Source organism: Aptenodytes patagonicus, chromosome 19 (assembly GCF_965638725.1).
Source record: "Aptenodytes patagonicus chromosome 19, bAptPat1.pri.cur, whole genome shotgun sequence".
NCBI lineage: Eukaryota > Metazoa > Chordata > Aves > Sphenisciformes > Spheniscidae > Aptenodytes > Aptenodytes patagonicus.
Genome location: NC_134967.1, coordinates 6993715 through 7005541, shown reverse-complemented (window position 1 = coordinate 7005541; position 11827 = coordinate 6993715). Strand labels below are relative to the sequence as shown.

At 43.2% G+C, this 11827-nt stretch overlaps 1 protein-coding gene across 1 annotated transcript in view; it reads right to left on the bottom strand.

Annotated features, from left to right (window-relative positions):
- Positions 1–254: 254 nt before the first annotated feature.
- The window catches only part of LOC143168921 (ATPase family AAA domain-containing protein 3), a 29533-nt gene continuing 17960 nt past the window's right edge, over positions 255–11827 (bottom strand). Inside the window, exons 14-16 of the mRNA XM_076355940.1 lie at positions 9189–9356; positions 8496–8604; positions 255–669 (exon numbers count right to left, since the gene is read on the bottom strand). Coding sequence (XP_076212055.1) covers positions 490–669; positions 8496–8604; positions 9189–9356 — 457 coding nt within the window. The 3' untranslated portion in view covers positions 255–489. The remainder of the gene's footprint in view (positions 670–8495; positions 8605–9188; positions 9357–11827) is intronic.

The window sequence follows — 11827 nt, the reverse complement described above, 5'->3', positions numbered from 1 at the left end:
AGTGATGCCATACAGAGATGTGAGCAAGGAGGTATGTTATGGGCACCATCTGTGGAAAAAAAGATGAGAAATACCTCTGCTGGAGCATAAACCCTACAAAGTTAAATATATGGGAGTAGCAGGCTTGGACAGGCCCTGTGTTCCCACAGACCCATGTCACTGGGACACTCCAGGACAGTGTTAAATGGCTGAAAAGGATTTGGAGTTTGGGCCTCTAGCAGGCCAGGCCATACAGACTAACACAGTCAATGGTATTTCAGCAAGGGGGTCCTTTAATACATTTGCTTCTGCCTTATTTAAACCATTTTGCTTTCTGGTGCACTTTAAAAACATGAAATCAGAGGCAGACTGAGGCAGTAACCCCTCCCTTGCACCAACGGACACATTTCTCTCAACACATGATTCCACCAAACGTTAGCCCAAAAGACCCTCCCAGCTTTCTCCCATGCCCACTTTCCCACACATGCTGGTCTGAAGCCCGCAGACTTCTCACACTGGTGTTCCTTTGGGGAAAGGCAGAAGTGGGTTTCTGCCAGTCCCTTTGTTTGCTTCAGCACCCTCCGTTTTCAGCCACTCCATCTTCTGTTTGTGTTGCTGCACAGCATCAGCTACCCGGGCATCGATCATGGCCTCTGTAAGAACACCGTCCTCTGATGCATAAGCTGCAGCCTGGAGAGGCAAAGGCAGAAGAGACAAAAGTTAGTGATGGCAATTCCTAGGATCAGTGAAGGTCTGAGACTGGTCCCTCTCTCTTGTTTCCCCACACACTACCTAGCACAACATCCAGTCTTGTTCTAAGTCAGTGGTGGTACCCAGAGCAATCTGGCATATCGCCATCGGAAAGGTTTTCCTTGATGCAGCTGTACCAGGGACCAAAATACATCAACTGCCCAAGCACAGAGACACATTCACAGCTACACTAAAGTCTTTGTCTCTGAGCTACTAACAAGCACCTTTGCCTACCTGCCTCTGGATTTCCTGGGAGGCAAGATCTTTGCATTCGGAAGAGACAAGGCCACAGGTTCATAATGCTGAATGTAGCCAGTATGGTTAGGCTGCAGTCACACTTGGCTTGTTTAAAATTTCCTCTCCTGCTTTAAAAGCGCTGCACGTTTGAAGCCAATAAGGTAAAGAGTAATAGGTGCATATGGTGATTGAATGACTCCATCCGAGACAACAGAAAGTGTTTTAAACACTTACACAGGAGAACTAGTATCAGTGCTAGGGTGAATACGGGCAATGTGGCACCTCTAAAATGATGTCTAGTGTGCACTAATCTTGCTTTCCTCATGCGTTCTGCCAGGAATCTCCCCCTGCATCACTTCTGTGTTGTGTCAGCTCCCACCCCATACTCATCTGCCCGTGAGACCTTCCCTTTTCTCTGCGCTCCGTTCATACCCCAACTCCTGTCTCTCCAATTCTGCTTGGTAAATTAACACTTAGTCCTGTTGCTACTTTGACAGGCAGTACAAATTTTATCATAGTTCCTTGCAGAAAGGGCTGAAAACTACTGACATCCTTGCCAAACAGCCCACAATATTTCCAGTGGCAGCTTAGGGGAAACAGGACTGCGTGCCATTCCGCTTCAGCTGCAGCAAAAGGATTGTCACTTTTGTCCAAACATGCAGGACAGCTAGGACTCCACCGATGGGCATTTTGCAGATGACAACACAAGCAGCCGTACCCTCCAAGGAAGGGAAGGATGCTTACGCTGTTAGCTGTACCCATCTCCAAGGTAACAAAGCAACTCCAAGCTACAGATTTCTAAATCTGGTTACTCCCTCTGCAAGTGCTCCTGCAAGCGACTCAGTACTGTGGTTCCTTGTACAGCTATGCTAGCGAGGGAGCTAGACACTAATCGGGGTGGGACCCCCTCCAGCTTCTCACATCCATGCTGCCTGCCCCAAACTTCCGTCCACATCTTTCTCCTTCTACAGAGCTATCACATCATGGACTGTCACATGCCAACGCTTCTGTCTGCAGGGGGTTCCCCAAGATCCTAGTTAGGAATATAAACTTTGGCTTTCATGACAGGCTGAAGTGTGCTTCTGAGGTGTTACATACAGGCTCCATAAATCATTAATGGTGCAAAACATCAATTATACCAAGCAACGAGGTTTACTGCAAAAGCACCACAGAAGGAAATTACAGCGTGACCATTTTATGCACCCACTGTCCAATGACGTAGATGGGAGAGAAGACAAACCCCAGAGTAAGCTGTTGCACTGCTCAGTATCATCACAGTACTGGCTAGCCCAGTACAGTAGCTTATGCCTGCCTATTAGATTACTGCTACCTCACTGCAGGAGGAATAATTATTTCAAGAAATGAGCAAAAGGTTACCCAAGCTGGTTTTCAGCCTCCTCTAGCCTGCTTTCCAGCCCTTACTTGGTAGCCCTTTTTGGGGGACTGGCTAGATCACAAGAGGTCTCACTGCACAAACCACATGTAACCATAGAGCTGGCAGGCCCCGGTTTTTACTGCAAGAAGCATCAAAACAGACCCTTCCCTGCGCAAAACCTTTATAATCCTTAAGGCAGAAGTGACAAGTTAGGCTAATGCTCATACTTCAAGTTAGGAGTAAACACTGGCCACAGGCAAGGAGTGCAGAGAAATAGACGGTCTACAAATAGAGAATTCACTTTGCATAAAGGCACTTGTCCTCTGTATTCAACAACAGAGCAGGAGGCATCCTGAACACAATGAGGCAGTGACTTCCCACAAACACCAGGAGAAGAGCAGTGTTTTCATAACCTGCCTGCTGCCACAAATATTTATACAACATGTATCGCAACATGACCTGTCTTCTCTCACCACTGTAAAAGGGGCATGGTGGAAAGGTTCTGTTCAGTTGAAGTATCCTCTCTGACTCACCCCCATAACCCACCCACCCCCACCCACCCTTTTTTTGTTTGTTTGTTTGTTTTTGCAGGACATGACTGGGGACTTAAAGCTAAAAGGAGCCAGCACCCTTTTGTCACCACAGCCCCTCCAGCCAGGAGGATTTGGCGTTTTAAAATGGAGTAAGTGCTTTCCTGGGATGTGCGTTATGTGCCTCCACAGAATAGAGAGGATGTCTTCCCTTCCTCCCTGCCACTGCATAGACCATAAATTCAACTGTGGAAACTCCTGCAAAGCTGTGCAGTTCACGCTCTGTTGATTTTCTCAATGACTTTCTATTTATAGAAAGCCTCAGGCCCTAGCTGTCAAAAAAGCAAACGGGAGAAGCAGCTGTCCCTTCTGGGAGTAGCTTGCACACACACAAAAACAGTACTGAGCTTCATTTATATTCATACCTCTGCCTTCTGCATGGACAAATTTTAACCCATTTTCTCCAGTGCAACTATTCATGTTTTATAACTCAAATCCAATTATGAAATAATCTGAAAACAAAGTATTTGGGGGGGAAGTAGAAGGATGGAGCACAGATGACAAGTCCAGCCTAGATGACTTAATGTTTCATTTCAGCCAAGAACCATGGTTAATTTGGCCAACTTAAAATAAATCCGTATCCTTTGAATCACATTTATAATGAAAACAGCCTGCTCAAAAAAACCCCAAAAACAAGCACCCTCCCACTTACTTATAACATCCTTCAGCTCAGACCACTATAGAAACATTAAATTCTTCCCATAACTTGGTCAGGCAGATGATTTTTTTTAAATTATTTTTTAAAGATAAACAAGGTTCAGGGAGCAAAAAGGCATTTATGTCAGTGGCACAAAAGGCAAGGAAATGACAGGAAGCTCATCTCTGTTGTTAACACTGGGACATAAAACTCCTGGGAATTCTCTTGAAGTGTTGCCAAAACAACTTTCCAGAGATTATGGCTTGGAATAGCGACATCTGACTTTTTCTGACATTTTATCTAAAGTATATCAACGGGTTTAAGTACAGGGTGCAGAACTAGAAAGTCTGCACATTACTATAAACAGATCTGAAGGGAATTTTTAAGTGTGTAAATGCATCTAATCCATGCTATATTCATAAAGGATTAGATATGGGGAATGGAAAAGCACAAGGACAAAAGGGAATGCTCAGTCTTCTGCAGAAGAGATTAAAATGGATTTCCAGCATGCAGACTATTAGCTGTGCCAGACAGCAATATTTTTCCCAGCGCTAGAGGTTACACCCTCTGCTTTTCTGCATCTTATTTTTTCTATTTGGTAAATTCAGGACAAACTGAGCCAGACTGAAACAACAGTGAACTAGAACTTCATGTAAGTGACAGCCAATCAATTTCAAGCCCAGCTTATAGTGGAATTAAGCCTATGAAAGCTGCAGCTATTGCTCAGGCTTCTAGTTTAACTGAGATGTTTTTGTTAAAAGCAATATTGGCAGACCACTCCAAAAACATCTTCATGGGAAATGACTGTGAGGCCACGGGACAGCAAAGTGGCCATATGCTGCCGTTCTAGGGTACTCTCGGTAAGAGCCGACAGCTATGATGGTTTCTCCTCCTCCTGCTTCAGAACTTCACTTTTCCCCAAACCATCTCTGAGGTTCAGTTCTGGCCATGAGAGATGACCCGAGGCAAGCTAAGTAGAGCTGATGAGGATCCTAGCATCTCAAAACTCCATCAAGTCCATGATAAATACCTTCCTGTGCTCCCTGTCCATTTCCTCCAGCACTTCTGCAGATTCAGGAATGGAAGCAGGAGTAGCAATGCAGATTCCTCACTGCCTTTCCTAGTACCACCTGCCCTTCATGGGTGATTTGATTAGGTTTCATCACACAGAGGTTAGGACTAGAATTGCAAGCAACAAGGCTTCAGTCAGCTTGAGGTAGCAGGACAGACCCTGTGGAACACAGCAACACTTCACCGTAGATTAAGCCTGCCATTCTGCTCCCTCGGCATTTGTCTCTGTTGTCCAGACACTGGTTGAAGTTTTGTTCCAAGACATGTCTACAGAGGTATAATGCATACAGACAGCAACACTGCAAATGACTGTTGGAGGAATAAACTAATTAAGAAAATATATATATACAAAGCTGAGGTGAATTAAGCGACAGGCATGTTGCAATTAAGCCTACACTTTGAGGATTAGCTCCAAGTCACATCAGGGCACTATGCAAAATAGCTGAATAGCTGAAAACAAAAGGCAAACAAAATGCTCCCATCCAGCATTCACAACCAGCAGTTTTCACTAGGGCTTTGTGCTATAATCTTCCTCAGAATGGGTCAATTGAATTTATTTATTAAACAGAGACCTTAGGCATATTACATTTCAGCAGCTGAAATCTGCTGTTTACCAGCTCTGTAAGGTGTTAACTAAGATCAGAAACAGAACTGTTAAGGGAGATACCTTGCTTTTCCCTTTTCTTGGCTCCTCCTGCCCTTCATCTTCTCAACTTGTACATAATCTCAAACTCTTCCTGCCTGTGTTGTTAACTTGACATAATGCTTTGGGGGGGGGGGGGGGGGGAAGCAACTGCAAGTAGGGAACTGAGTAGGAAGTCCAGATGTTCACCTTAACTAGAGTCACAGAAGAGGCTCCCTCAATCCTCAGGTTAAGACCTTTGGTAGCTTCCTTATAGCTCCACGCATCCAAGGCAGACAAAATTGTAGCTTGCAAACTGATTAAAATACAAGTGTGCATTCATAAAGGTGCTGCTCACATCAGGTTATTTCCCACATCAGCCATCTTTGGCATACAGCATCTTGAATCAAAAGTTCAGTCATACAGAAGTTCGAAAGACCAACAGTTCAAGAGTTAACAGTCCTATCTGTAGTATATAACCACCTTACAGCTGTTGCATCCAGCTGAGGAAAATCTGATAGCATTTTCTTGAGCCAGCTATGCTGGTTCATATAGCCCCTACCTACCCTGATCCACCCCCTCAGATGTGCCAGGACAACAGTGTAGCTACGCTGTTAACTTGTCTTGCCAAGCTATTTTTAATTTTGATCAGCTCCCTGACCCAGTTCATAGTACAGCCATGCAAAAAGGTGTACCAGCACAATGGAAAGGATAGCAGAAAGGCAAGAATATGAGGCAGGACTAACACTGACAGAAATGCTTGTCAAATTGCAGCCTTAATCCTCCCCTGATAGGAGAGAGCATTGTATCAGTTACAACGCTACCTATAACAAGCTATCTGTTAGCGCTGACCCAGGCCCCAAAATACTGATGCCATTCAAGAGATCAACTTGGGTTAAGAGTACTTAAAATACCTGCTTACAGAGAGGCGTTTAACCACAGCTACTGAAGTGCCATACCCTTAGTACTTTACATAAGCAAAAACAAAGGCAGGTGTCAACAAGTCTTGCCACAGTCAAAAGTCAGTGGGCCAAACCTGGCATAAATGCAGCCTTCTGTAAAGCTCCAGTCACAGCTCCAAATTCCTTGACCCAATGACTGAAAAAAATGACTGAAAAAGCTACCCTCTGGTAGCGCTTCGGATCAACGGCTCTGGCAGGCAGCTCCCAGGGCCGTGTTCAATACAGAAATCTTACCCCTTTCCGGATACCCTCACAAACCCGCTAGTGGACTGTATCCACCCAGTCATCTCCTGAGGAAAGACGACCATGTGTCTAGCCACTAGCTGCAAAAAGCCTGTGCTATTTTAACACTGACCCACGACACATCACGCTTCATATCTTATCCCTTGTTGATCAAAAAAGGAAGTCCCTTGTTCCAGAACACCAACAACTTTGATTTGACACAGATGAAACTTCTTGCAGCTTCTACACCAAAACAATTCATATCATTTTGCCCACCCTCTCCTGCATCTTTTTTTTTCTTTTTTTAAAGCCCTTTGACTGTTTTATGACAGCAGAGAGGAACATAACCTCCTGCTGCAATTTTACATAGAACCTTGTTAATAGTTCTGGCGCTATGAGGTACATTTTAAAAAGTGATCAGGGCAACAACACTAAGGAATTAGTCAACCCCACCTTTCCCTTCCTTCAAGATCACTTAAAGGATAAATGATAAAAGCTGAGGTCATTCCCAGGGAGTAATGACAAGCTAGGAGATAAGGGGTGATAAAAAGCAAAGCTGATAAAAAGCAAAGGATCATTTATCACAACTTTTTATTACAGGAAATGCCTGGAGGCAAAGCCTTTCACATACATGGGTAAGGGGGTTCTCTTCTAAATGAAGAGAAATAAAGAAATAAAGAAATTCTACAAGAATTAGTGGTCTGCTTTCTCTCCCACATCACCGTCACAGTTTAAGACAAACACCCTAGGTCTTTATCCTGAGTTTCAAAATCAGAAGCCCACAAAAAGCATAGCTGTACTTGGAAAAAGTGAAGCCATGGTCTAGTGGCTCTGTGAAAGGCAGAATGGCCCAAGATTCTGGTCTTTCCTTCATCCTGTCAGCCCTCCAGAATGGTGTCTGAACACAGGCTACTTGCACTACCTCCTTTTGAATCTCAAATACTTGTCAAGCATCTTGTGAAGCTTCTTGACTGAACTGGTAACAATACTAATCTGGTATGTTTTCAGGCAGTTAGAGAACAGAAACAAATTAAAAATAAATAAAGCTTTATATACATTTTCAGATGACAGCACACATTTTGAAATATGTTTCAATAATACAAAATTCACATAGTAAAATTAACCAGCTGTGTGCTAAGATACAAAGAATAAAATAAGGACTAAGCACTCAAATGGCTGCTTTGGACCTCAGCTCATGACTACTGCAGTTAAATGGATTAGAAAGGATAAATACTTTCTATACCTTAAAAGGTGGAAAAACAGGAGGAATGAAATGCACAAACTTTGTAAAATGTTTGTGAACTGCCAAACTAAATTTAAAACAAACAATTTTGTTTTTACAGTACCTGAAAGGAACCTGACATTAGTAAGTTACATGACATACAATTTGGAGCATATTCCTTAAATTGATATTACTAGGCTAGTTTATAAAAAAATACACAGTCCAGTAAAAAACTGGCAGCTGTGACAAAACAAGGTGAAAGCCTGATTAAAAAAAAGTGCTTAAGGTTGTTGAGCATGTGAACAATTGCACTCAAAGTGATTGCATTTCTTGTTTCTATATAGGTACCATGCGTGTAGAAGTACCTAGTCTTTTCAGCTCCATTTTTCAGTTAGTTTTATTCCTTCAATTACTCAAGTTGCACTAAAAATGTGTTTAGAACAAAGTAGGGCAGAAGGATGTTTTAGTGTCCTAATGCTGTCATACCTATGGGCAACAACATTAGGCACCTCTTCTACTGAGCTTCTTGAGCTGAACGTGAGTAATGGCCAGCATGATTTGCCCAAACTCACTCCTAACTCACTTGCTTTACTTGAATTCAGTAAGGGATTTCCCATTAGTGATTATAAAAACTGTTCCTATTTATGAGATGAGGAATTATGCTGATATTCTGACACCCACCCCAGAGCTAGCAGCATTCTAGTACTACCGTATGGACATAATAAAACTTCCAAAGTGAGACAAGATCTGAGACTCCAACATCAAACACTCAAACCTTCCAGAAAGGGAAAACGAACCAAGCAGCCCAGCGATAAAAGCCCTACTTACCTGCCATGCCACAGCAAGCTGAGATATCTCTCGGCCAGACATGCCTTCTGTCAACCTGGCAATCTCCGAGCACTTTTTCCCATAGTCAAACTGGGCCAGCTTCAAACGTCTAAAAAGCAGAAGAACAAGGATTAGTTTACGTGTAGCCACGTGACAGGACAGAAGGGTGAGGGAGTCAGAGGCAGGCTTTGTGAAGAGCAACACTTACAACGAAATCAAAGATCAGATCGGATCAATCTCTGAGAAAGATCCAGCCTGAGTACAAAAGTTGTTCTCCTGGGCCCAGAAAGCCCCATTTTGTGGCACAAACACACGCGTACCTGGATTAAGACCAAAAAAGTGCAAGACTGCACAGCACACAAGGAAACGAGTCACTTGGTCTGATTTGTCTCTGTTAAGCCAAGCAAAGACAAGTGCTTGGAGATGAGGAGTTCCAACAGTGTTCCTACGTGCATTATTGCCTCCAGTGCAGTAACTGGTCTCTTAAATTTTAAGGGCACAACAAACCATGGCATGAAATACTAGGATGGCATCTCATCCCATAACAAGAGGCATGTCTCCAACTCTTATCTGTACTACTTGTTTAAAGTGGGTTTATAGATAGTGTGACAGAATACAGAGAAAAGGGGATGAAGAAAAACAATAAAAGAAAGAGAATCCTGTAGGGTGGGAGAGTTCTGCAGGGATACTCACTGTTTACCCTCTGTGGCTGGCTTCAAGACATGCCTATCAAAATACATTCTCACAAGCCGCTCCCGTTCTTCTAGCTGGGGCAGATCAAAGTTCACCATTTCATCTATTCGGTCATTGATAGCCCAATCAAATTGCTCAGGCTGGTTGCTTGCTAAAACAAGCATAAACCTGGAAGTATGAAACAACAGAGGAAAGACTGAAAAACTCAAAAATAAAAATCACTGAACCAGTCTGAACATTGGGAACTGCCATGGCCAGTATCAAAGACGTTTCTTCACCTGATGTGTCTGAAGATTCCTTAGAAACAGCTTTGTAACAGCATCATAAGTGACATACGAAAATGCAGTGCAGTTTAAGCTATTTAGAACTGAAATGTGTTTAACTCAGTACTTAGCCTTCCAATATCAGCCTTCCCCAGTCTGTCCTTGCCATAGAATTTATCACTTCACCCACAATCTCCCTCAAGTTACCAATATCACAAACATTTAGCAGGAGTACTCTCCCAGAGACCTCTAAGTCTGAAACCTTGGAACAAGGCTGGCCAACATGGAGAGATGTTCTCTGGCACATACATATCTCCAGTTTAAATCCCAGTTTGGGGAACTGACTTCAAGCCGCTAACTGCACAGCACCCTAGAATCATGAGGGGCTGTCTCAGTCCTGCTCCGAGGGCATGAACGGCTGCCAGACAAAGCCAACTGCATTACTGAAACCTCAGCCAGCTCAACGAGCCGCAGAGCACTGAATGGACTCATCCTGGCCTAAGAATAAGGAGTGTACCACTGCTGGGTCTGTGTATGGGAAGGTCATTCTTCAGCAGCTGGTAAAAGTTGGCTTGTTTCCTTCAAGCAAGTCTGACAACCCATTCCTGCTACCAAGTCTAATGTGTGCAGAAAGAGAGACATTCACAATGGGTACGATAAAACAAAGGTGGTTTGTTTTACCAAGCTTTGCTCCATGGTACAGATGTGCCAGCTTCCAGGTCCTGCTCTCTCCTGCTGCATTTTGAAGCCAGAAGCCCTTTCTTTTGCTTTGTAATGATGCTTCTTCCCCATGCCAATTCTACTTTAATGCTTTAACTGATGTTACCAGCTTAATTGTGCATTTTAATTTGAAATGGGCTTTTAACCACAGCTATTGGAATCTTGATGTTCTTGCAGTCTATTGAAATCCTAGTCTACAGGGGGCTGTGTTCTTTGCTGTTATTTCTGAAGATAACTTTGCCAACCCAAGAGCCAAACAGGCATGAAACTGTTCCTTTTCTACCAACAAGGACTTCCCCCAAACCCCTGCAGAAACACAGCTTGGATAAAGGATTGACATGCAACATGATATTCAGGCCTTGCTCATTTCTGTTGTGAACATGATACAAGCGAGCAAGAGATGCTTGCTCACAGTCAGCTATCCGGCAAGAAGATGCAGAAAGTTCTTTGGGAAGTTTAACCCAGCAATTCACAGTACTTGGTACTTAGTTACGTTGGTGACAATTCAGTGGTAAAGTAACAGTACTCCTCGGGGTCTCACCAAAACAGCTAGATTTACATGCACTTATTCAAGCGAACTCCCATTCATGGATACGGGACTCCTTATTGCCCAAAGCAGCAATAAGGCTGTTCAGAAGTAAAAAGCAGTGCATGAATCACAGGGACGTGTTCAGTCTCCTAGAATGGCTCACAGTTTAAATTAGGGTTGAATTCAACACCTGACAAAATGACAGCCCAACTGTTTTGAGAGGAGGCATAGCACGCACCAGCACCAAACAAGCATGCCCAGAGCTCTGCTAAGGCAATTTAACACCAGGAGAAAGAACCATCCCCTTACCACCCCCTGCCAGTCACTGGCTTGCAGTGCAATTATAAATCTGGTCAAAAAGATAACTTTGCTGGATCCACAGCAATTAGACATTACAAGTCTGGAAAGGACTATTTCCTAGAAATAGGGGGAACTATCTAAAGCTAAAACATACACGCTATTATTCTTAAAAGTTCTACAGTTGGATCTAAACATCTTTATCATCTTGGCAGGTACAGGGCAGAAGACATTTCTAGAGATCACTTAGGAGCTCAGGATATCTACAGTTTTCACCTTGGAAAACTGTATTTCTATCTTAAGCACCATTTGCTCTGGGTCCTGCAGAACATATGTATTTTGCCAATTTATTATATTTATTCTTGCAAACAGCAAGTACAACATCGTTTAATAATGATTCTACCCAACTCAGCATTTATAGAGCAATTCTATATATCGTTTCAGAAGAGACTCGCTATCCTCCCAAAGAGAAAACTAAGGATCTTGCAAGGTTCTTTGCAAGGTGTTTTGCTTTCTAGCAAACTACTCATTTTGGAAAGGCACACCTTCCACGGCACCTCACTGTGACAGAGAAGGGTAAAGAGAAGCTACATACAAGCAACTATCAGTTAGAGTTGCATTGGTTTTAACAAGCTCAAGAGAGACCCCAAGGACAGAAAATGCCCTGCTGTTGTCCTGAAACAATGCCCTTCTAGAATATTTATTTCAATGTCATGAGGTTACTATAACAAGTGTTTCTCTACAACCTTACTAAGGGAGCAGTTCACCACTGAGAAACTCACCTTCCCACAGGCAGAGACAACTTTTCTTGTTAAACGTCTTTTACAAAA